Source organism: Sphaeramia orbicularis, chromosome 6 (assembly GCF_902148855.1).
Source record: "Sphaeramia orbicularis chromosome 6, fSphaOr1.1, whole genome shotgun sequence".
In the NCBI taxonomy this organism is placed as follows: domain Eukaryota; kingdom Metazoa; phylum Chordata; class Actinopteri; order Kurtiformes; family Apogonidae; genus Sphaeramia; species Sphaeramia orbicularis.
In genome coordinates, this window is record NC_043962.1 from 40,569,974 (window position 1) to 40,596,370 (window position 26,397).

Here is a 26,397-nt window from a genome sequence, read left to right on the forward strand (position 1 = left end):
GGGACCGCAGAGAAAATTGCTTGAGGGAAATCGATTTCATATCAGTCCCACATTGACAAAGACAAACTAAGGGAATTTTATCCATAATTTTTATCCGTTTTAGTTTTGTAAACACACAACACAGTTTCAGTTAGTTATCGTTTTTTTTCTTTTAATTATAGTTTTTATTTATTTCAGTTAACGAAAATGTTTTTTCAATTCTAGTTTTTGTCATTTCGTTAGTTTTCGGTAACGATAATAACCTTGCATAAAACCCATGTTGCATTCACACCAAATTGAGGTTACAGGTTGGCAGTGACCCCAAATAGTTCTAATTACATTTTGGGAACAGTATGTCACAGGTGAAATTTTTTCAATGAATTTTTTAAATCTTTTTTTTCCCATTTACTTATTATGGGTGAAATTTCAAATGTCTGTAGCAGCAAAACTTTTGGTTGAATTCATACCAAACTGGGTTTATAGATTGCCAGTGATTCAGAATAGATGTGGTTACATTTTGGGAAAAGTAGGACAAAGTTACAATTTTTTATGAATTTTTAAAATCTTTTTTTTTTTCTCCAATTTCTTATTGTGGGCAAAATTTCAAATTTCTATAAAAACATCAATTTCGTTTCAATTTACTCATAACTTGGCACATATATAGAGGAAACTGATATGCTGACATCACCACATGATGACATCAGCGGGATCAAAATATGTGCGAGGGATGGGGTTTGCTGTGCCTGGAACCACTTGTTGATTTTTGTTATATTATTTTTGTTTTACTTGCTCACATAGATGTAAAATCTATTTGCATGTTCAGAATAAATCACTAAATCTAATCTAATCAGTAAGATTGTTCTCAAATGGTTATTTTCCAAAGAACTCACACTCCTCACAGACGACTATTACCAGCTGCGCTTTACCATTTATTAAAAACTATATACAATATGATTCAGAGTTACAGACGACACTACCGGTAAGCCTTCGCATCATTCTGCTGTAAGCACCAGTCCACACTGACTCATCCACAACTACCCTCTTAACCCATAAAGACCCAGGGATACTTCTGTGGCAGGTCCAAAATAGGTTTTTAGCTCAAGTGATTGATCACCATTTAATGACATTACATTATTATCCTCTGTATTTTGTGTTTTTTCGGTGAAAATCAGGTATTTTTCTATATTTAATTCACTGATCATGTAGATGTTTGTAAAAGTGCTGATTAAAGTTGAGGGTTATTAGATCAGAAACAGAGAAAACTGAGGAAAAAGGGACTTTTTCAGCAAAGATATCATTAACTGAAGATAAACCAAGTGTCCGTGATTGCTGTCACTGATCAAACTCCATGAGTTTTACTGGTGAATCAATGTTATAGAACAGGGGTGTCACTCATTTTTGTTCAGGGGCCACATTCACCCCAATATAATCTCAAGTGGGCCGGACCAGTAAAATAATAACAGCAAAAAAAGTAAAATTACATTATGATCATGTTTACATCTACAAAAGTTTCCTTAAAAATCTGAATAACATGAACAACTTGAAATGTCTTCAGAAAAACAAGTGCAATTTTAACAATATTCTATCTCAGTTTATCAGTTTATCATTGACGCATGTGCATTATACAGGGGCGTAGAACTGGGTAGGGATGCTAAGGACACGTCCCTACCAATATCCAGCTACTACTGTGCAGTCACTATCAATACAATAGAAGACACTATTTAATGCCAAACACATGCACTTTTTTAAAAGTTATTTTTACTTATTATTTTCATGTATTTCTATTGAAGAGAGCAACTGTTTAAAAAACACAAATAAAGAAAATTTGTGGGGAAAATACAATCCAACCTCAGATTCTAAATGTGATTCTAGATGTGATTTTATCTATATTTTGGGGAATAAATTACATGTAATAATTGAAAGTAAAAGCCTTTTTTTGCTCAGGCAGTAACTGTACCATCAAACTCTATGATCATTGTATCCCTAATCTGATCATATGTCATGTATTAACATTTATGTCAGGTGACAGTAGAGAGGAAGTAGAAGAGAGGCAGGAAATTCACAGGTGAGGTTAAATAATGATGCATATGTTAGTCATGAGAATAACTTTGCAGAATGCATTAAATTCTTGTATTCTCTTTAGATATTTAGATATGCATTCTAAACATGTCAATTACTGAATAGTTTTTTCTATGATTGTTTGATCAGCTTGACATGATGTGAAATTATGATTACAAATGTAAAAAAAACATCAACTTTCAGGAGTACTTTTGTGTCCCCACCAATGTCAATTTCAAACCTACTCCTCTCCCTTGGCATTATAACTTACATTACAATTACAAATACACAAAACATACAGTACCAGGTATAATATGGGTAAAATTGCATTTACTTCCCTTAAGACATTTCAGGTTGTTCATATTTGTTCAGGTTAGTGACATTTTTTGTAAAAGGATAGTTTATTAATCTAAACAGTTTCATGTAATTTTACTTTTTTTTTCACTGACGCAAAGATAAAATCTGCAGTTGTCCTTATTTATAGGTTATTATGATACTATTGTACTGATCTGACCCAACTGAGATCTAATTGGTCTGAATGTGGAACTGAATTAAAATTATTTTTACACCATTGATTGTTAATATCTTCAGTGTAAGTTTTGCATTTCACTAATTCATCCTACGGGCCGGATTTGGCCCCCGGTCCGCATGTTTGACACCTGCGTTGTAGAAGATGACGGTGTTTCCATGGTAACTGCGGAGCCTCTGATTGTCCAAATGGGTCATATCTGATGACCATGAAAAGATGACAAACTGTATTTTACACCCAACATTTACATGGATTGGTAGGTTTAATGGTTTGGAACACAGGTGTCAAACATGCGGCCCGGGGGCCAAAATCGGCCCACCAAAGTGTCCAGTTTGGCCCATAGGATGAATTTGTGAAATGCAAAAATTACATTGAAGATATTAACAATCAAGGAAATTAAAATAATTTTAGGTCAATTTAATCTAAAGTGTGTCAAACCTGTACAATACCATCATAATAACCTATAAATAATGAAAACTGCACATTTTTGTCTTTGTTTTAGTTATAAAAAAGTAAGATTACACAAAAATGTTTACATTTACAGACTAGCCTTTTAGAAAAAATGTGAATAACCTGAACAAATATGAACATCCTGAAATGTCTTCATAGTAGTATGTCTAACTGTACCAATATTCTGCCTGTTGACATTATTTATAAGTTCTTATCCTATTATTTATATTATTTTACTGGTCCGGCCCACTTTAGATCTTATTAGGCTGTGTGTGGCCCCTGAACTCAAATGAGTTTGACACCCCTGGTTTAGAAGTTATTAAACATTTTAGATCAGTAGATGGTTGTGGTCGCCAGTGGAGGTTTTGGGTCTTTGTGGGTTAAAAGTAAGAAGGTAAACTATGAAGACAGATGGACCAGAGGAATCCTGCTTATATGAGGCTGTTTGGAACCAATGACAGACTGAGGATTGTTCCGAATTCCACAAAAGGCACCCAAACAACCAATGACATCTTCACATGACAACTTTGCCACTTGTTTCAGCTCTGTTTGGCAGTCGGACAAAGGCAAAAACATTGTTTCTCTGACCCTAAACGTGACAAAAAACAACTTTCAGGAAGTTAATGGTTTAAACGTAAGAGTCAATAAATAGCTTCTCATTAAACAGCCTGTACAATATCATGCTCTCTAGAAATATATATATAAATATATGCATAAAGGCTAACGTTCCAACGGTCTTTTTAGATGTAATGTGTTGAACTGGATAAGTTTGCCAAAATAGTCTGAGTCTAAAAGGTTTGAACATGCACAAATAAAACCTCATACACTGTCACACACACACAAAAACAACAGCAGGACTGATTTGACACATCAGCACCTCAGTACATGGACGACAAATTAAATACTGTTAAAATGATCATGTTGAAGCACTGATTTTTCTCCAATAGGTCGATCTTACGCACAGTCTGACATGAAATCGATCCTATTTATGGATAAACACCACGTTAAGGAGCACCAAAGAAATGAAGATCTACCTCTACACCGGTCACTTGAATGCAGGTTTTATCTTTTTTTGTCGTTTTTAACAGAATTTGCTCTTATAAAAGGTGTGTTGGTATATCTTCTATCATAAAAACACACACTATTTTTACTCAGCGTCACAATTCACTAAATACTTGGAACTTTTTGACCAAGAAAAGCTCAGATATACTTTAATTATTAGGGTGGTCCTTATTTTTCCACTTTCACATGTTGATGCTCTCACCCCACCAATTTGTTAGGATAAATAAAAAAAAAAAATTCTGGCAAAATTTTAGGAACATTAACCAATATTTAGAGGTTGCTCAAGAAGTTTAAAATATAACAGTTAACCGTATTCAGTATTTTTTGCATGTTATATGCTGCATTGTGTGCCAGGCTTCTGGGCATGCTGTTTAATGATTTATGGCTGAAATTGGTTCATTTGATCATGTAGATCTAGGGCATTACGTATTCTGACTGTTGGTAACCACATGTGGTGGTTTTACCCAGTCAGCACATCACTAGATAAAGCTTAAAATGTCCATATTACTTGGATTTGCTGACCTCATCTCCTAATTTTGGGTTTCCCCCAAAAGGTGCTGTTGTGCACAATTTGTGTGGAATCACTGTTTAGTGTTTTAGTAGTGGTATGTCTTTGACAGTAAAAACATACAAGTCTGAGTGAAGCACAGACAATACTCCGATGCAAGAAAGGCCACGCTGCTCAGTGCTCCAGAGTGACAGTAGTTGTTAATCAACATTATCATCATGCAGCTTTCAGTTCAGTATTCAGTCACGAATGCAGGACACTATTTTTGTTCATTTGTTTCTTGCTATTTTGTAACATACTTGTAATACACAGGGTGGGGAAGCAAAATTTACAATGAACATTTAGTTGTTTTTTCTCAGCAGGCACTACGTCAATTGTTTTGAAACCAAACATATATTGATGTCATAATCATACCTAACACTATTATCCATACCTTTTCAGAAACTTTTGCCCATATGAGTAATCAGGAAAGCAAACGTCAAAGAGTGTGTGATTTGCTGAATGCACTCGTCACACCAAAGGAGATTTCAAAAACAGTTGGAGTGTCCATAAAGACTGTTTATAATGTAAAGAAGAGAATGACTATGAGCAGAACTATTACGAGAAAGTCTGGAAGATACTGTTAAAGAAGAATGGGAGAAGTTGTCGCCCGAATATTTGAGGAACACTTGCGCAAGTTTCAGGAAGCGTGTGAAGGCAGTTATTGAGAAAGAAGGAGGACACATAGAATAAAAACATTTTCTATTATGTACATTTTCTTGTGGCAAATAAATTCTCATGACTTTCAATAAACTAATTGGTCATACACTGTCTTTCAATCCCTGCCTCAAAATATTGTAAATTTTGCTTCCCCACCCTGTACATGTGACAACAGTTATGATCATTCAACTGAAGACAAGACGATAATTCTGACTTGAGTTCTACGATCTTCTGCAAATACATGCATGAACTTTTTTGGCTTGTTTGTTCCTTTTTATGGCTATATTGTGTAGTTGTGCACATGTAGTTAATGTGTGGGTGTTAATAAATGCAATGCTGCATTCTATTTTGTAATGTGGCGTGCGTTTGTAAGTATGGTGAAATTTATGCAATATTTAACGATTTTGGAAATATTCAAAGGCCTTGAGCTACCCCCAGATATTTTCAAAACAATCTGAAATTTTGCACAGTTTGTTTTTATTGGCATCCTAACAAATTTAGGGGGTGAGAGTTGAACATTTCCAAAAAAAAATTTTTGACCCCATATAAGGACCACCCTATTAATTATGTGCTGAGCTAAAGCAGAGTGAGCAGTTGTTTTAGTTTTAAGACTGAAATTATTATTAAGGACCAGATGCCAGACTTGATCCCTGTAAAACCAGATCCCTTTTAAAAGGAGACTGTGCACTTTACATTTAGGATCAAGCTTAAAACTATAATTTTGATAAAGCTGGCAGATAGACATTATTATTCATTTATTTCAGTATTTATTTCACAAATTTAAGTTGAACTTCATCCCGCTCCTTTTTTGAATGTTTTTTTCTTATGTTTTTGGGTTTAAATGCTGATATTCCAAATAAAAATTAACAAAAAAAAAAACACATTCAGCTAATTCTATCCAAATTACATCAAAGATAAACAGATTTTCAGCAGTATTAGTTGTAGTTTTTGTGCTCCATGTTGTTGTAAAAATCAGCCTCACTTAGTTTTGTGATTCGCTGCACCTCTTCTTCATCCATGGATTTTTATGCCACTAATGCCTCACACCGTGTCTCTAAGGCTACGTTCAGACTGCAAGCCTTAATGCACTATTCGGATTTTTTGTTGAAATCCAATTTTTTTGTGTGATCATTCATATTACACATTAAATGCGACTTCTATCAATTTTGAGGATGAACTGAATGTGACCCTGAAGTGACCCGCATGTGCAAAAAAGGTCCTGATGTAATACGTGATCACGCACTGTGTTTACAGAAGTAACATTCCTGACGTTTGTTGCATTTCAATGACGTAAAGGTCCGATAAATGTGTCCGACATCCAAGGTTAAAATAGTTTGGGATTTTTAATTATAGTTTAGTTTTATTTAGTTTTGACTTTTTTTTCTCTAATTCATTTTTAGAGCAGGTTTGCTAGTTTTTATTAGTTTTCATTATTTTCTAAATGCTTAGTTTTAGTTTTTTTATATCTTTTCTCTTCTTCTCCGTCATATTCAAATAAATCCCAGACAGGACTCTGCTGCTTTCTCCCAACTTTAGTCTCCATGTTTCCAGGTAGAGTGGGGACCAGAAGACGACTCTAAACCACAAGTGACAAGAAGTGACGGACCGTTAAAGATCATATGGTGCCAGTAGCTAAAATTGCTTGAGGGAAATAAATCAATTTGATATCAATCTGACATTGACAAAGACGAAAACGAAGGGAATTTTATCCAGAATTTTTATAAGTTTTAGTTAGTTTTGTAAGCACACAATACAGTTTCAGTTAGTTATCGTTTTTTTTCTTTTAATTATAGTTTTTATTTATTTCAGGTAACGAAAATGTTATTAAAATTCTACTTTTCGTCATTCCGTTAGTTTTCGTTAATGATAATAACCTTGCTGGTATCGCAAAATATCAGATACATATTGGATTTAGGACCACATATGAAAGTGGCCTGGGTCGGATTTGTGCTGTTCAAACTGTCTTTAACAGATCGGATACAGGTCACATACGAGCAAAAAAAAAAACAGAAAAAAAAAAAAAAAAATCGGATTTGGGCCACATTGGTCTGCAGTCTGAACATAGCCTAAATTTCACCAACCACCATTTATTTGCAGTTTCGTCCTTCTTCTCTCTCTCCACCTTTAATCTGGTTCTGTCAGTTTTCTCTCAACTGACTGGAATACGACATTAACGTGAAGTGCCCTGAGTTATGTTTTGTTGTTATGAGCTAGCGCTGTGTAAATAAAACAGATGTTTGATAAATATAAGAAGGCTGAGTTCAACTGGAAACAGCTGTTGGAGATAAACACTGAGGGGAAAGGGGGGGGTATGCAGGCAGAGGCCGTTCAGTGGTGGAATCCCACAAAAGTGGACTTAAAACTCTAAACAAGACAAGTATGAAGAGCCAACATCACTTTAACTACCACTGACTTCAGCACCAGTTTATGTAACAATGGAAAACTTCAATCTTTACGATGCGTTACTTGGGTAACCGAATACCAACACCGGTTATATTTCACACAAATTCAACGTCTGCTACAGTGTCATTTTAGAGAGAGGGGAGGAAATAATGCAGTTCTCAAATTCATGAGACGTTTTGGCAATTTATTATATTAGCAAGTGTCAATTCTTGACCTGTATTATCGTCACACTGTGTTTTAATGCAGACGTTATTCTACATTTGTCATGTTTGTCAGTTATCGTAGGAGCTGTGTTTATGCAGGAAACAGTACGATCTTCACGTTTACACATTGTAAAGTCTGTGTGTGTTACAAGGCAACTGTACTTTTTGTTTTAATTAAATAAAAAAAAAGCATAAAATTCAGAAATATCATCAGAACTGTGATTTACAATACATTTTTGAGCTGACATCAATTTCAATGCTGCGCTTCTTTGAGATCTCCTACAAGTGATGAATTATCGGGAAAAATGGGTTTAACTGCACCCCAACAAACAACGCTGTAGTACCTAGCACCGACAGAGCCTTTCCAGGCAGGATTGTTTTTCTGAGTCTGATGAAGGAGTGACGGCGGCTTCTTCGTAATGTCCTTATCGCTCTGCAGTTACGTCTCCAACGGTAGAAAAAGAAAAAAAAAACTGGCCTTGTTGTTTCCAATCTGCTACTGAAATGAATCTGAAGCAGCTCCTCGTGGGTTTTCTTTGACTTGTTGTGGACAAATGGCGGCATGCAGGAGCGGCTGTGTGTCCATGTGGAGAAACGCCTCTGAATCAGGTCTGAAAGCTCGCATTCATGTCTCTCAACAGGCGAACGGAGTCTGGAGATGCTGGTCCAGCTCCAATGTACGAAGCCTTTACGCTGAACTAGATTTCACCCAAGCTGAACACAAACTGGTGAATGAAATGAAACGAAAGGTGCTGCTCAGGAACCCAGCCGCGGGTCTGTTCAGAGCAACGTCCGAGCCACGTATCTGAGGAGACCTCCATGTCGGAAAAATAAAACCTCCATGTCACTGTCGAACAGAGCTGTGACGGCGAAAGAGTTTCCTTGGCTGGTCTGTAGTGAAACACAGAAACAGGGTCATTCTTCAGAGTGAAAGTGCTTTTATAAATGTGAAAATGCAGTGGATTTCACTGTGAGGCTGATATTACTGTACCCTAATAATTAATAAATAACAATACTCACCTTAAATAACCATAACCCGTGCACCTTGTTTGTCATTTTACCTTGTATAGATCCTTTATTACCTGTATATATCCTATATGCTGTACATAGTTACCTCCGCCAAGGAGGTTATATTTTTGCCAGGGTTTGTTTGTTTGTCTGTCTGTTTGTCTGTCCGTTAGTGTGCAACATAACTCAAAAAGTTATGGACAGATTTTGATGAAATTTTCAGGGTTTGTTGGAAATGGGATAAGGAAGAAATGATTAAATTTTGGTGGTGATCGGGGGTGGGGGGGCCCACGGGGGGGCCCATTTCCAACAAACCCTGAAAATTTCATCAAAATCTGTCCATAACTTTTTGAGTTATGTTGCACACTAATGGACAGACAAACAGACAGACAAACAAACAAACAAACCCTGGCAAAAACATAACCTCCTTGGCGTGGGGGGGCCCACAGGGGGGGGCCACTGATCAGCCTTGGCGGAGATCTGCGCTCTCTGAGTGCTTCTAGTTATTATCTGTAGTATAGAGTTAGCTTTTTGTATATTTTAGTAGTATTTGTATGTTTAATATTTAAAGGTGCAGGAGACTTTCATGAGCAATTTTTCATCAAGTCTGTCAAACCTCAGTCATAGCCTAAGTATCACGAATCTGTAAGTCTTTCTGTGATTACTCACCTGAATCTCTTGCATTACGGTGAACAATTTTTAGGTGCCATCCACCATAAACAAAACATTTGTTTATGTTCAGAGCCAGAAGGGAACTCGGGCATCTTTGGAATTTTGTCACGACGTGCATTGTGGGAAAAAGGAGGCTCGCACAGCTGCTTGCAGCGGCGGGATTTCCGTGTCGTGTCTTTAGTAGCTGCCGCTGTCGGGTGGCTGCGCGAGCCTCTGTTTCCCACAATGCACATTGCGACAAAATTCTGAAGATGCCTGAGTTCCCTACCAGCTCTGAACGTAAATAAATGTTTTGTTTATGGTGGATGGCACCTAAAAATTGTTCACTGTAATGCAAGAGATTCAGGTGAGTAATCACAGAAAGACTTACGGATTCGTAATACTTAGGCTATGACTGAGGGTTGACAGATTTGATAAAAAATTGCTCACGAAAGTCTCCCGCACCTTTAATATTTTATCTCTGTAGTTTTTGTATATTGCCAATATTTCTCAGTATTTTGAGTGATATTTTTATAGTCTTTTTTGCAGTAAGTGTTTGCTGCAAAACACATTTTCATTCTTCCTGTAACAATGACAAGAAAGATCTGATCTATTCTGTTCTATTCTAATAATTACTTCAGTAACATGTAGAAGGAATGATATGAAAAAGAAAACACTAATAACAGATTGATTACAAAACACCAAAAATTTTAATCTAATGCAAGAAAATGACCACTGTAACACCAAGGCAAATATTACAAGTCTGTTTTCAACCAGCTCTATATGTAAAGTGTCATGAGATAACTTTTGCTATGATTTGGTGCTATATAAATAAAATTTGATTGATTGATTGATAGATATTGTTTTGCTTTTTATCCTTTTATTTATGTATTCATTTGTCCTGTTACTGAAAATTATCTTTAAAAATTTGTGTTATGGTAATGTTTTCTCAGAATTACTGAAATGTGCTACAAAGGTCTGGGTTGACATGAGTTGACATAAAGCTGGCGTTTACCTGGACACTGAGCTGCTGCCTGGGACTCAGGGTGTCTGGGAGGCTAATGGTGAACCTCTCTTTCCCGTTGAGCTCCAGAGAGTCGGCGTTCTGGCCCGGGAGGAACTGCAGCGGCATGATGCCCATCCCCACCAGCTGGTTCTTGTGCAGCTTCTCAAAGCTCTCTGCGATGACTGCACGTACTCCCTGTGGACCAATGAGGCACATGTCAAAAACAACAGTGAGGCCTTACATTATGTGTGCCAATCCCAGATGTAGAAGGGTTTAGTTTTATTACTAAATGCTCCATGCACCATACTAAAGCCTGCAACAAACTCTGCAAGAACAGAGAAATGTCTTCATGCTCCCAGGGCAGCCCCAGTTTGGGAGTTCTCAAAGCCTGTTCTTGAAACATCGTGACTGGTCAGAAATCCAGAGTGGGCGTGGATAATGCGGTAAAGCAATGGACCTCCCAGATTTTGGCACTTGAGTTTCTTGTGAAATATGAAATGTCCTGGCTACAATGAACTTTGTTCTTGTTCTTGCCACCTTGAGAAAACGAACAAACGTCTGTTCTCTCAGAGAATGTAGCAGGATTTAGACAGAAAGGGTGACCTGGTCTGAATTATTACATACTTTCAAGTCTGCAAACACTAAAAAGAGTGGGTTTTATGACAATTTGCTCTTCTGTTTTCATGTCTGTGTATGTAGCTGTGTGTCTTTGTCTGTGTATCCTACTTCTGATTTTACTGTAAAGCACAAAAGTGCTATATGAATAAACTTTAATTACTTCTTCCTCATTTTTCAGATCCATTTCATTAAACACTTATCTCATAAAGAACAAAACTATGTGAGTTATAATCAGTATGATTACTTTTAACCATTCAGACTGATGTGTTTAATGTTTATTTTAATATTTGTTGTCTGAGTGAGGTGAAAATGAGGTTCATTTTTTGTTTGACTGTCCAGTTCATGAGGACATAAGGAATGGTCTTTTTGATAAAAAGGCTGAGGATTCTAAAAAAAAACACTTGACAGTGAACTTTGTTCGTAGTGGTGTTTGCCAGGGACTTGTTTGCGAAACAAAGAAGAACTGAGGTGTAAACAAAACCTGGATTTCATAATAGATTTTAACACAGGTTGTTTTTTATCATGATGTAACTTGTTTTGTTGCTTTTGTTACAAATAATCTGAAGACAAATTGTAACTCATTTTTCATATACAAAAGCTGATGTTGGGGGGGGGGGGTGTCCTGTGACAGGGTGTATTTGTATAAGGAAGGTAATGTTTGTATATTTTTCTCTTCGTTTTAGTGCAAACAAAACATTAAATTCTGGAAATATTTACATTTACAAACTATCCTTTCACAAAAAAAGACATGAATAACCTGAAAAAACTGAAATTTCTAAGGAAAAATAATAATAAATTTGGAGTCATTATTTATAGGATATTATTTTACTTTAGATCATATTGGTCTGTATGTGGAACCTGAACTTAAATGAGTTTGACATCCTTCACTGTTAATATCTACAGTGTAACTTTTGTACTTTGCAAAGTCATCCCATGGGCTGGATTAGAACCTTTGGTGGTCCAGTTTTGGCCCACTGGCCATATGTTTGACTCCCCTGGTGTAATGTGTTTAGTGTGTGGTGTCAGTTACCATCAGGTATGGTCCTTTGGCTACCCAGTCCCTAGAGTTCCCAGAGCCGTAGTCTTTGCCTGCCAGGATGATGAGGGGAATGCCGTCTCTCTGGTAACGCTCAGCTGCCTCAAAAACATCCATCTGAGCAGACGGACACAAAGACGACGCGTCATGAGCACCAGGTCTGAACAAAAAGCCTGCATGTCTACACACTGGTGTGGTTCAATCTGTACACAGACTCACCGTCTGGCCTGAAGGAATGTGCAAAGTCTTGGGGCCTGGTTTCCCCATGAATCGATTGCAGAGTTTGATGCTGGCGAACGTGCCTCTTGTCATCACTGCATCATTTCCTCTGCGAGCGCCGTACGAGTTAAACTCCCGTGGTGTCAGCCTGAGGGAAAATATTCAAACAGAGGGATAAATACATTGTGATTTACTCTAAGCACACAAGTGTCTGGTCATTTTATTGTAATCAACCTCACCAGTCTAACAAAAACACTATATCTCCCCTAAGTAGGAGGAGCTGAAAACATTAACGCAGGAGAAATACAACATGTTTTTACATCATTCATATGTTTTGATCAATAAATATCAGGACACTTTTTACTGCCCTGACTGTAAATATTAATTTTCTACCACAACTAACCATCTACTTTCTTCACATTTCACTTAGGAAGAAAAATGTCCCATTAAACTTTTAGGAAATATTGATGTTTATAAACTATATGGACAAAGATACTGGATCACATCATGTCTACAGCTGTAAGATATCCTGTTCATACTGATCTGATGTATAATTATCAATATTTCCTTAAAGTTTAATGGGAGAGTTTTCTTCTTAGGTGAAATGTGAAAAAAGTAGGCGGTTAGTTGTGTTTGAAAATTATTTACAGTCAGAGCATGAAAAATATTTTAGAAATTTAGAGGAAGAACATTTAAAATCAGAAAAAAAGAAAAAAAAAATCAATGCTGAGAGAAATTAAGTAAAAACCATCTCTGAGAAATTTTGGAAGCAAAGATGACAATTTAAGGTGTGATATTTATCCCAATATAAAACGATATTATGACATTAGTCATTATTGTTTTGTATCCCAGACCCCTGTTAGAAAAACAACACCTGAATTCAACATGTCCCAATACTTTCGTCCACATAGTGTAATTATATATGATAGGAAACTGACCGTTTGCTCAGCAGGTACTTGGCGGCAGCGCTGACCCGAGCGATGCTGCCTGCTGGTGAAATGTGGTCCGTGGTCACTTTGTCCCCGAGGAACAGTAAGGCATGAGCGTTCTCTATCGACTGAGGCTGCGGTAGCTCCTTACTCTGCCACACACAGACACACGATGTGACCTCAGTTTTGGGAATCATCACCTCATAAAGAATAAAACCCACCGAGGCCAGCTGACTTACCAATCTGCTGAAGAACGATGGTGAACGGATATATGTGGACTTAGGATCCCAGGGGAAAACCACTGAATCTGAACATTCAATGTTGCTCCAAAACGTGTTCCCTTTCTGTATTGGAGTAGATCAGAAAGAAAAAAAACATTTACACTTGGAATGAAATGATGTGAAGAAAAAAAAATGACAAAAGAGGACAAAACAAAGAATCTCTTCACCTTCATCCTTCCCCTGAGCTCCTTAAAAATGGAGGAGATAACTGTGTCCTCCTCCGTCTGCTGGACTTCCTCCCTGGACGGCCAAATGTCTCGAAGGAACACCTCCTTCCCCTCCGACGTCACACCTGCTCCAAACACAGACACTCCAAAGTTAGAGACAGAATCAAAAATCAAACACAACTGTGTCACTGTCTGTTTATTCTGTTCAGTTCCACACATATGATCTAAGTTCCAACGAAAACACCTAGAATCCTGGTGTAATTTGGAGTCTTGCATACATCTGCATTACATTCTAATTATGTGAAATACTTACACCAACACTCATTTTGTAGACAAAAACCTAATTCTTGTGAGATGGAAATTCCCTGAAGATCTATCACTAATAGGTTACAAATATTTTATATTTTGCTGAGTTGGGAAAATTTGTGTGGATAAAACTTAAAACAAAATACATAATTCTTCAATCTTACACATCCACTAATATAGCATTATCTATTTGTTTGTTCTACTGGAATAAATTTCATCGTTAATTTACAGATCCCCGTCTGTCATCATGTGTAATTAAGTATACTTTGCATTTAATAATAATTTAGTTCTACAATAAGAAGATGACGAAAAAAAAGAAGAACACAGACATATTTTCCAGCCTCATTAAAAATGTGAACGTGCTGTTAATGGTTAGGACTGGGTTCTAAAAATCCCTGAATGATCAAACACTGATACTGATTTATTATTAATGATTTATTCTATTTAATTATAAGCCTGTACTGTTAAAGTCAAAGACTACAGTGAATGAGCACCAAAAAACACTTCACTGGAGGACTTTAAAAAATATAAAATTATCAGGCAGCATCTGTGGTTTTGATGTCATTCTTTAATGACACACTAATCTACGCGGCTCCATTTCTCTTCTGCAGTTACCACATGTCCGCACAAGACACTGAATCACTCCAGGCTTACGCTCTGAAATCAGCCAAATTCCTAAAATCCCCTAATGACCCTCGGGTTTCAGTCAAATACCTCTAGAGAAGCTTGTGATTGTGTGCCATCCTTACCTAAAGGCTCTTTCTCAAAGTCGATTCCCACAGTGCCCGCAATAGCATAAGCCACCACCAGGGGAGGGGAGGCCAGGTAGTTTGCCCGCACGCAGTCGCAGAGGCGGCCTTCGAAATGCCTGTTTCCTGATAACACACCACAGGCCACCAGGTCCCCCTGAATCAAAACATACCAGGAAGATGTTACTGAATGGAAAACTGTTTTTACATCCACACGAAAAGCAGCACGTAAAATGATGATGATGATCTTACCTGTTTGATTGCATCGACGACAGCCTCTGGTAAGGGTGCTGTGTTTCCTACACAGGTGGCACAGCCATAACCTATCACTTCAAACCTGGGATGGAAATGAAAAACCAGGTTGTTACATAGAAACTCATGTGTCTGTGTGTGATGCCACTTTCAAACCCAAAATCCAGTGAGTTAAATCAGGTTTTACAGAGGCCTATTAATATGGACCAGACTATAATCTTTGAATGCACCAGATGGCTTAACATGTTGCTCATGGAAAGAATGAATACTGAGGCTTCTGTGGGGTTGAACAGGTTAAATTTAAGACTTTTTAATACTGTAATGAATAGAATTTAACACCCATTTACATCCACACTGTTAAAGGACAAAAAAATACAAAGGATAAGAGACAGAGAAAAGAGTCTGACTCTACTGATGCTCACAGACCGTGACACTAATCAGCACTGTTACAACACACAAAATACTGATGCCCTGTGGAAACTCTATAAAATGTTTCAAAGGTGTGGTTAATGTTTTTTGATATGATACGTACTATATGGGGAAAATAAAACTTAGTAACATGTTGGTAAAAACATGCTAACCCTTTAATATCAGGAGTGTTAGGCTGTGATTCACTGTAGTTTCCCCCTTTCAGAGCCTCAAGTATGAGGATTATTCCAGGTCACTGCTCAGAGCTAAAGGGGCGCTTGTGTTTGTACTTGTGTGTGCCACTGTGGACTCGTGCTTACCCCAGCTGGTTAAAGTAAGGCAGGACTCCACTGGTACTGAGGTAGTGAGTGACCATGCCACTACCAGGTGCCAGGCTGGTCCGGATGTAAGGCTTGACGACAAGGCCCGCCTCCACGGCTTTTTTGGCCAGCAGACCTGTCAATCACAAAAACATAGTCGCTTTACGACAATTTGTCAGAGAAAAAAAAAAAAAAAAAAAAATCGATGTGACAGTTGAGTTATTGTTTAGACCTGGTAGTAAATATATAAACTATAAATCCTCCTGAGACCCAGGAAAGTAAAAGTTCTGGCTTTTTTACATTAAATAAGGGCCTTGATTGGAAACAGCATGATGAAATAGTTCCTTTTAATGGAATGTCCTTTGCAGTGGACAGCCGCCCCCCCCCCCCCCCCCCAAAGTGAAGCTGTGAAACTTGTCCCCTCACAGAGAACAAACATGCATTGCTGGGTCTCGAAAGGTTATATAAACTTCATAAATTTCAGACAAAATGTTGACATAAACATAAAAAAGTGCTACTCGAGAAAAGGTTGCATTACCTCCAAGTAAAAAATGTGGCAATATCAAGTGTTTAAAATGATTAATTGTAATTAAGTTGACTTACCGTCACAAATACTTCTAATTAGGAATGGAATGTATAAGTAACAAGTAGGGCGGCAAGATTTTGGCCTAAAATAAAATCCTCTAAAAACTTGATTTTCGATTTGGGCTGGTGGTGGCATTCTAGCCGGCATGTCATTTTCGTGTGCAGGCTGTAATGCAATGCACTGCTCCCACTCTGGCATGTGATGAAGTTTGAGGTGCTGAAATAAATTGGTTGTGCTGCTGTCTTTGACTGATACCACCTTCAGCCTGAGTTTGCAGCGAGGAAGGGTTTGGTCTTCATCGGAAACTTCGAAGCCGTACCAATTCTACACAACCGATTTGCTCTTGCTATTTTTTAACTACAAACTTCTCACTCTCCTTAGCAAGTGGCATTTTTGTACCAGTGTGTGGAGACCAAAGACTGTGGAGACTGCTCTCACAGCAAGGAGGAGGAGCCAATGGTAGCCCGGAGACACGAGAGAGATGAAATTCGATTTGACGATTACCCTTTTTCAAACATCATCCTAATTAAATAATCCGATTTTGATTTCAAATTGATTAATCGTGCAGCCCTAATAACAAGTACACTTATGCCTTCTAAACAAAGCACAGACAATATATGACATGAATAACTTACTACTGAGATTAACAAAGAAATGACTGAAAATGACAGTAAATCATTAAAAGAGCACCTGTCAACCTGCACACAATCCAACATTTTAACAAACATTTGCTGGAAAATGTTATATTTGTGTGTAATGATTCACATAGAGATGGCATTAGGGCATGTTTAGTTTTTTTTTTTTTTTTTTTTTTTACGTGTTACCAGGTTACAGTCTTTCCTCTGTGATGGCGTTTACCTGCAGTCAGCATGACAGACGGATTGCAGTTGTTGGTGCAGCTGATAACTGCAGCGATTACCACCGAGCCGTGGGCCAGCTGGTACTCCTGACCACAGTGCAGGAACGGAACCCTGATTTCCTGCTTCTCCTTAGAGATATGAAAACCTTTGAAGCCCACCTGAAAGGAAAATATTATTATTTTTTTAATACTCAGTTATCAAGTTACAAAAAGACAACACTGTCTCCACAAACTAGGTCGCTCTGATAGTGAGTGTCAGCCAAACACAGACCTTCTCATCAAGACAGCTCTGGAAATCTTCTTTCATGTCACCGACTGCAACTCTGTCCTGGGGCCTTTTTGGTCCGCTCACATAAGGAACCATGGAGCTCAGGTTGATCTCAATCACCTGCACAGACAACAGAAATATTTTTCAGTTCAGTATGAAAAATTAAATCCCTCTGACTGTGCTTTTTGAGTCTTTGCCACCAAACTGACTTGTTCAACTAAACAATGAATCATTTTCTTCACTTCTCTATAGAACAGGAGTAATGCAGGGCCTTAGAAATAATATTACATTTTCAGACAGCTTTGCATTTTAGATCCCTGGGAATCATCTGAAGGCCTTACCTCCGAATATTCTGGGTCCTCTGAGGGGTCCTCATAGCTTCTGAAGAGTTTTACAGCCTTCATGTAAGACTCCAACAATTCAAGTTTTTCTTGGGTAAAGTCTGAAACAGAAATTATGACAAATGATCCTTAAATACAAAGCACTTAATCATGGAGAAAATTCTACAACAAAATCTTATGCTTGTCCATTCTTTTTTTTTTTTTTTGCAACAACTCACTTGTCTTTTTAAAGTGCTTGAGTGTGACTTGGTCGACAGGAAAGAAGCTGACAGTAGCGTTGTACTCTGGACACATGTTGGCGATGGTGGTTCTGTCAGGAGCTGAGAGCTGAGACACACCAGGTCCAAAAAACTCTACGAACTTCCCAGCAATCCCAGCCTGCCGTAAATGCTGGAGGATTCAAACAGGTGATAGCGTTAGCAGATTAGCAGTGGTGGAATCACACCAAGTACTTTTAAGTACTGTACTTCTGTACAAATTTGCTTCTACTCCAGTACCTCTTAAACAGAAATACTACATTACAATTACATTTTAGTCCATTTGTTTGAAAGCATTACCGTAATTTCTGGACTGTAAGCTGCTACTTTTTTCACACACTTTGAACTCTGCGGCTTAAACAATGATGTGCACTCACTAAATTCTTCAGATCAGTCATTTTGCATGTCATGCACAAACCCTCATCGTGGAGAACACATGAAGAAATGCATATGAGGCAGCTTTCAAGTTAAAGGCGATCAATCTGGCTGTTGAAGAAGGAAATAGAGTTGTTGCACGTAAGCTTGGCATCAATGAATCGATGGTGAGACGCTGGAGACGGTAGCGTGCGGCTTATATTCAGGTGCGTTCAATAGTCCGGAAACTACAGTAGCTAATTTTCAGATTTTATACAAGACAAAGTATTGTGATACTTTGCTGTAAGCCAAATTACCTAGCAGGTCAGACCAATACAGTTAAAACGATCAACCAAAGAGCTGACAAACAGAAATCACTTACTAGGATAACTGTAAATATCTCATGTTTACACTTACTTAAATGTGAAGATGTGTTGCTTTTGTCTTTATATAAAATTTTATTGTGAATGATTCAAACTAACTTTCTGGGTGATTATGAAAGTGTTTCTCACTATGTTCAGAATATTTTATGAAACAATAAATCAATATATAAATACAAAATACGATTATTAAAAGAATGATTGATTTTACAACAGTGAAAACTAATTTCCACAATTATACAACCGTATATTATTCATCCAAAAACATTCTATATAATTGTACAACGCTGACAGGGGCCATTTTACTGCATAATGAGGACTTTTACTTTAGATACATTTTCCAGGTAACACACTCACAGTTTCATTGAAGTAAGGTTTTGAATGCAGAGCTTTACTTGTACAGTGTGGTATTACTCTTTTTATTAAGTAAAAGCTCTGAGAATTTCTTCCACCACTGTACATCAATACTCACTACCCTCTACATCTAAAATCTCTTTTCACAGATGCTCTATGGTTATGTTCTTTTACTCTGGCCTTGCAGGTATAATATTAAGAACAAAAATCCTAATGAGACATGCAGGGCAGCAGAGCCTACTTACCTTTGTGATGCCAAGTACTATGTCTATGGAGGTGGTCAGGGGGTTGATGGAGCCCACCAGTTTACAGCCGACCACCTGTGGAAGAGTTAAGGACACGGGCTGACCCAGCATCACAGCCTCCGACTCAATTCCACCGACACCTGATGAAGAAAAAGCAACACACACAAAAAATAAAAAGCACTCTTTAACGGCAGAGATATTTAAATTTGAAATATTTCAGATAGTTTTACATTTGTCCTTAGGGATAAATTATTGTCTATTTTTTTAAATCAATCTACCCTACATTATTCCTTCTTCTAAACCAAGGGCTGGCAGCCTTTAGAATTAAAAGAGACATTTTTGACCAGAAAAAGGAAAAAATCTGGACCTGCGTCATCTATATTTTACAATACAATATAAAAGACAGTAGAGATTTTTGTTATTGTCAATGAGAATTGCTATTTACAAAAGAAAATATCAGTGTGTAGTGGATAAAAATCTCCACTGGCATGTATATAGGCTTACTTTGAAATAAATGAACTACAAAGTATATCTTGTCGAATTTGGCAAAAAAGTATAGGGTGTGACACATTTTGGTTGATGACATGCTGAAAAAAAGTTCTTCTATGTATAGGATTTGCATTTTTACAGATGGACAATGCAAGTATAGCTTTAGACAAACAATGTTGTTAAAAAATCATTAATTTAGCTGTTTATTTCAATATGGTCCCTAAACTTTTTAACAAAGCCACACAGGGCTGTACAGAGGATAGACACAGGATGCAGACCCATGTTCTAAACCTTAGAGAAAGTGTCAAAACAGTAATATCAACAACCAGAATAAGAACATTTAGAAAAGGTTTACCCCAGCCCAGGATGCCGAGGCCGTTGATCATCGTGGTGTGTGAATCTGTTCCCACCACGCTGTCAGGGTAGATGAACCCATCGCTGAGCTGGACCACGCGGGACAGATACTCCAGATTGACCTGGTGGACTGCTCCAACGTCCGGAGGAACCACATTCACATTCTTGAACGCTTTTGAACACCACTGTTTACAAAAAGAAACCAGTGACAAAAATATTTTAACTGCATTCAAGGTGCATATAATACATTTAACAGCCTTCAAGTCAGAGCAAAAAAAAAATATCATGAGTAATTTTTCTTTGGCTATCAAAACAATCTGCCACTCATTTTCACACCGCTTTTAAAGAGCAAAATACATCAACAGAATAATACTTTTAGAAAAAATTATGCTTTTTTATTTCCTATTTTCTCTATTTTGTTGTACCTTAAAAAACTGAAGCCTTTCTTTATTTCTGATCAGTTCCATTTCCTGATTCTTCAGGGCTGTTTCAGTTCTGCAGAAAAATGAACAGATGAACAAAAAGTAGACACACTGAAGGGAAAGCAGTCACTTGGCAATAATGTGTCAAGTCATTTGGACTCTGCTGAACGGATTAAAATAAAATACTCATGTTTCATGTATTTCCACTTTATTTAACACTGAACATTTGGTAAAAATCAAAAGTGTCATCTTATACAGGGTGTCCCATAAGTCTCCATACATAGGAAAAATAAACGTTTCTTGACATAAACCATTTTTATTTATATAATATGCTCTATATGACTGCCATTTTGTCAGGAACACATTTCAATGCGTGTCCTCCACTGCTGAAGAACTATAAAGAAGAAATATAAAGAAATACATGTTAGAACTATATGTATTATGTCTCCTATGTATGGAGACTTATGGGACACCCTGTACATTTCATACTTGTCATACTTTCATCTCATTTAATCCTGTTGTCAGTATCCGATTACTGATGTGAGCATTACTGAATTCTACAAACGCCGTGCGCAGAGCAGGACCCTGAAGTAAACCTCTGTCAGAAACACTCACTCAGAGACGGGCTTCAGGTGGAAAGGGCAGAGGAGAGGTGTGTTCTCAATCTGCTGGACAGAGGCTGGTGGTCTCCCTGGGGACGCTGGAGGGTCACTGCAGGCAGATTTACTACAGGAGCCCCGCTGGCCTCCACAGTGTGAACCCCCTTTGGACGGAGGCCTGGAGGGAGTGGACCTAGAAGGACCCTGGCTGTGGTGAGCACCATCCCCTCCCCCTGGGTTTGGAGCATTCTGTATGGCACTGATAGAAGAGAGAATTTCAGAGAGCAGATGATGATGACTATTATTATCATTATTATTTTTAATAATCTAATATAGGCACAGAAGGCCGGTTATACTGCACAGCTACATTTCTTATACAAAAGAGCTTCAATGGTAACCTACAGGAATGCACAGATTTGATGCTTATATATTAGACATTCGTCTGATATTAACTTAAAGCTGTGTATAACTTTCTTCGTAAATTTTTCATCAAATCTGTAAAACCCCAGTCATAGCGTAAGTATCATGAATCTGTAACTCTTTCCATGATTACGCACCTGAATCTCTTCCCTCACAGTGAACAATTTCAAAGTGAACTCCACCATTAACAACCCATTTGTTTACAAACAGAGCTGATAGATCACTCGGGCATTTCCAGAAATTTGTCACAACATGCATTGTGGGAAGTGGAGCTCCACACAGCTGCAGTAGCAAGAGGCAATGAAACCATTTCTGTCTTTGTTGTCGCTGTGGCCATAATGTGGCTGCATGTAGCTCCGCTTCCCACAATGCACATCGCGAAAAAATTCCAGAAATGCCCGAGTGACCTACCAGCTCTGTTTGTAAACAAATTGCTTGCTTATGGTGGAGTACCCTTCGAAATTGTTCACTGTAAGGGAAGAGATTCAGGTGCGTAATCACGGAAAGACTTAAGGATTTGTGACACTTGGGCTATGACTAGGGTTTTACAGATATGATGAAAAATTGGTGACAAAAGTCATACGCAGCTTTAAATATTTGGATCAGGTATCAATGGTGAAGGAGCCAATATATTAGATTAGATGAGACTTTATTTATCCCACAATGGGGAAATTCACTTGTCAAGGCGGCAACAGAATAAAGTGCAAGAAAAAATGTGCATGCGTAAAGACGGTGCAAAAGACAAACTATATAAAAATAATAATAATAGTAGTAAGTAAAAAAACTCTAGTCTGTATACAAGTTTAAATATTCAGCTCAGTTCTATGGTTACAACTCCTTGCAGGTATTAGATCATGCATGAGCAATGCACTGGTGGACCTGTATGTTTTCACAGACAAAGCTAAAAGCAAAGGGTCAAAAGCTGGGAGGTATTTCACGCTTTTTATGCCACACAGGCACATGCAACATCTGGAAAGTCAACGTGAGGTAGTGATAGTGCTGCAAAATTAATTTAACCAAGCAACTTGAGAGACAACATGCCAAAGAAGGAGACAGGTTCAGCCCAACATTAAAGAGAACAATCCACAATTATGAGTATGAATAAGACAAAGAAACAGAGACAAAATGTACGTGAATTCAGTGGTTGGAAAGAGCAACACCGGATAGTTCTTCTATTAAATAAAGAACAATATAGTAAATTTATGTGTATTTATTGGCTAAATTTAATTTTATAAATTAGGAAAGTAAGTCTAGTGTTGCCTTTTACATTAAAGAGTGATCTCTGTCTCTTCACCACAATAAGGTTAAACACTAGTGTTGGACCAGTACAAGGTACTACTATATGTAAAAGCATCAGAACTGAAAACATCAGATCAGTGCATTCCTAAAAGCTACAGTATAAAATAGGAGATATGTCAGGAAACACACCATTTGCTGAAATCAATTTGTAACGAGTGGTCTACGATGAGGTCTGTCGGGCATTTTGGGTTGACCAGGCTGGGGTCCACGCCATGTTTGGCCACAGCGTCCCTCATGGCTGCCAGATCCACCATGGCAGGAATGCCACTGTCAAAGGAAACTCAAACATTTGGCCTTGCTTCAAGAATTTACAGGGCACTTGAATAATAAAACGAACAAAATATAATTTCATCTGTATAACCTACAAAAAATAGCACACACCATGAGACAAAAAGAAAACTTATACTTCATTCGTCATATTCAGTATGGGGTTGCAGCTATTGATTATTTTAGTAATTGAGAATCCACCTAGTAATGTGATATGAAATTCTTTTTATTTCAGTCAAACAGATGATAAAGATGACTGCATGTGGGATCATACTTTTATTTTTCTTCACAGAAGTGTTTAATGGCATTCAGGACCAAAACTCACGTGAAGTCCTGAAGAAGGACTCGCGCTGGAGAGAATGGCACCTCGGCTTTGTTCTGCTGTTGCTGCCAGTCCAGGATATTCTGGACATCTTCCTCTTTAGTGTAAACTCCATCACAATTGCGAATTGTGGCCTCCAGCATGACACGAATGGATAGAGGCAGCTTGTCTACATAGAGAGACAAAAAAAGTGGATGGCAATTATTTTCCTGCAGAAAAAATTTGCAGTTTTGTCTAATTCTTCATTAAGTGATCACTCTTGTCATCTGATTGTCAAATGTTTGTATACTGAGAAAATGCAATTACATACGCCCTTCCCATCCCATCATGTGTTAGTAGCGACACTAATGCTTGACACACCACTAGTAAACACAACCTTTACTATGTAAGCACACAACGCTGACAGAGTTTACAATTCAACGTCAGGCTTGCTGATGAGAGTAAAATAAACATTACATGTAATGGACACCTTTGGAAATTCACTGTTTTCTCTTTTTAGGTTAGAGTGCATGAACTCACCGTATCTGGGATCATTTAGTTTCTGTGGATTGAAGAACTTGATAGTGCCATCTTTTACTGTGTCAATCAGATGGCTATAGGGGTGCTCTGCAAAAAAGAAACCCACATTTATTTAAACACAACTGTCCTAATACGGACAGGCTTTCTGCATAAGACTTTATTGATAGGTGATTGCAGTAAATAATTTCTAAGCCTGAGAAATCTCTAAGAATCTGGCATGATGTTACTTTCTGCAATGTCTATGAACAAAGTGTATCCAGGCTTATTAGACAAATCACATTATAGCAGTTACTGACAGTTGAGCTGTTGGTCTTCAGCATCAAGACTGTATAGCCTACTACACAAGTTCTTAGATGTTATTTTGGATATTCTGAAGCAAAAATAAAACAGAGACAAGAAAAAAATCTATACAGTCACTTTCCTTCTTTTGTCTATGTGTGTGTAAAGTTCACAACAGGACGTGCTTACCTAACTAAAACAAAGTACTGCAGCCCTGATAATTACTTCTGCATGCAAAATGTCTTGCTCTGTAGTTACGACACTAATATACAGCAACCTATGTAATATAACATCATCAGCGTGAAAAAACAAAACCCTACTGGTTAAACGGAGTTGTGGGACTATTAAGTGTTAATGAAATTCCACTTTAAAAGACAAAGCTTTAAGTAAGCAAAGCATGTAATTCTACCTCTTGGCACAGTGAAACCTTTCTACACTTTTCACAGCATTTCTTACTGCGCTCACAACACGACATCATGCTGTAAATCTAGCTATCAAGTTGTCAGCTTTAAGAAAAACACAGCTTTTTCTAAAATGGAACTGTAACTGCAAAACACTTAAAAAAAAATCTGAACAATTACAAAAAGGGAGAATGCCCCACAAGGAAATACAAGTTTATAAGACAAAAAAAAAACTTAACCAGAAAAAATGTAAACATACACGTAAAAGAACTGGTTTAGTCTATTGCCAACAAATCTGAACTATGATCTGCATTATTTCCATCTGAACACGTGTAATGCTGGTGGGGCACTGCAGCAAGAGCATTATCACCACTGTCAAAGCAGACAGTTACAAAAATACTGTAATTTAGCTCGACTGATGAGGAATTGAGGTGATAATCAGCATAGTGTCAGAATAAAAAAGGAATGCAATATATTTGATCTGAAATTAAAAAGCCTGGGATATGCCAACCTTGTCACCAGACTCGTTACCTGCATAGCATATCATGTCCTGTCATGTCACAACAACTGAATATCAAATTTTCGTAGCTACTGAAAGGCCTTTGTTCGGAAATAACTGTAGGCAAAATCCTAAAGCCAAGCCTGATGCAAAGCAAGCGGACGGAGAATAAAGAGTAGTGTGGGTGCTATTTCTGACCTGAAAACACTGCTGAGATCTTAGGGAGATAAATCCTGCTGAAAACCTGTTTTTACTAGGGAGACGTGGTTTTCTGACAAATGATTATAATAAAACCCTTTAATGAAAAGGCAGATTAAAATTACCTGATGATGTGAGCGTTTCTTTGTCAGACATGTGACTCTGGCCTTAAATTTCAGTTTCTACAATAGCTGGTGTTTACAGGAAAACCAAACTGGTCTAAATGTCAAAAACGATACAGAAACGATGTAGTGTACGTGTTCGGTGTGGGGAATATTGACAATGACTGTACTGAGAGATGATGACAATGATGTGTAGGAACATCCTTAGGTAATACACAGGCTACTTACTAACACTAGTCCTTATCGCCGAGAGCAGCTTCGCTAACCAACTACTTATCGTGCTGCTGAACGGACGGTCTTGAAGATAACCTTAAGCAAGGCATTAAAACACACAATATAACCTTAACCAGAAAAGCCTGAAGTAGTGGCATTTTGACAGTAGCGAATGTAACACCGGTAGTTTGCGGCATTTTCCAGTGTAGCCTTCTTAGAGAGTAAGCATTACCAAGCTAGCTACTGTTAGCTTAAATGTCCAACTAACACGGCAGCACCTCTACATGTAACTTCAACACACGGCAATACGACAACCATCCCCACGGCGAGGATGTACGTTTCAGTCGCTATCTAACGTTAAGGTTAGGGTCAAGACTTGTGTCATAGCGACAAGCTGGGTATCGTTAGAAGAAGACACCTCTTTACCTTTGACTGGGGGAGTGAGCGCCATGATGACTTCTGAAATCAACACGACCCGTTCTCACGATTGCACTGGCAACACCGAACCG

General features: G+C 37.8%; 1 protein-coding gene and 1 long non-coding RNA gene across 2 annotated transcripts; both read right to left on the reverse strand.

The window, feature by feature from the left end:
- Positions 1-3,753: 3,753 nt before the first annotated feature.
- LOC115420328 (uncharacterized) lies at positions 3,754-6,708 on the reverse strand. Its single transcript, XR_003935535.1, has 2 exons — positions 5,826-6,708; positions 3,754-4,215 (listed from the first exon to the last, which is right to left on the reverse strand). It is a non-coding gene; the product is annotated as an uncharacterized LOC115420328 (long non-coding RNA).
- Positions 6,709-7,418: 710 nt separating this feature from the next.
- Positions 7,419-26,397, reverse strand: ireb2 (iron-responsive element binding protein 2). The gene is made up of 22 exons (XM_030136991.1): positions 26,315-26,397; positions 24,177-24,263; positions 23,661-23,826; positions 23,198-23,335; positions 21,366-21,608; positions 20,754-20,823; positions 20,330-20,513; positions 19,486-19,625; positions 18,114-18,285; positions 17,896-17,996; positions 17,558-17,674; positions 17,286-17,445; positions 15,842-15,977; positions 15,114-15,198; positions 14,862-15,018; positions 13,807-13,931; positions 13,598-13,702; positions 13,368-13,510; positions 12,430-12,577; positions 12,205-12,327; positions 10,566-10,751; positions 7,419-8,782 (listed from the first exon to the last, which is right to left on the reverse strand). The coding sequence occupies exons 1-22, from the start codon at positions 26,337-26,339 to the stop codon at positions 8,672-8,674; spliced, it is 2,922 nt and encodes a 973-aa protein (XP_029992851.1). The 5' UTR covers positions 26,340-26,397; the 3' UTR covers positions 7,419-8,671.

Coding starts and splice junctions, on each gene's coding strand:
- ireb2 (XM_030136991.1), bottom strand. CDS start 26,339: ATGGCGCTCACTCCCCCAGTCAAAG. Junction 19,626..20,329: donor CCTCGGCATCCTGGGCTGGG/GTAAACCTTTTC, acceptor TTTCTTCATCAG/GTGTCGGTGGAATTGAGTCG. Junction 12,328..12,429: donor ACATTCCTTCAGGCCAGACG/GTGAGTCTGTGT, acceptor CCGTCTGCTCAG/ATGGATGTTTTTGAGGCAGC.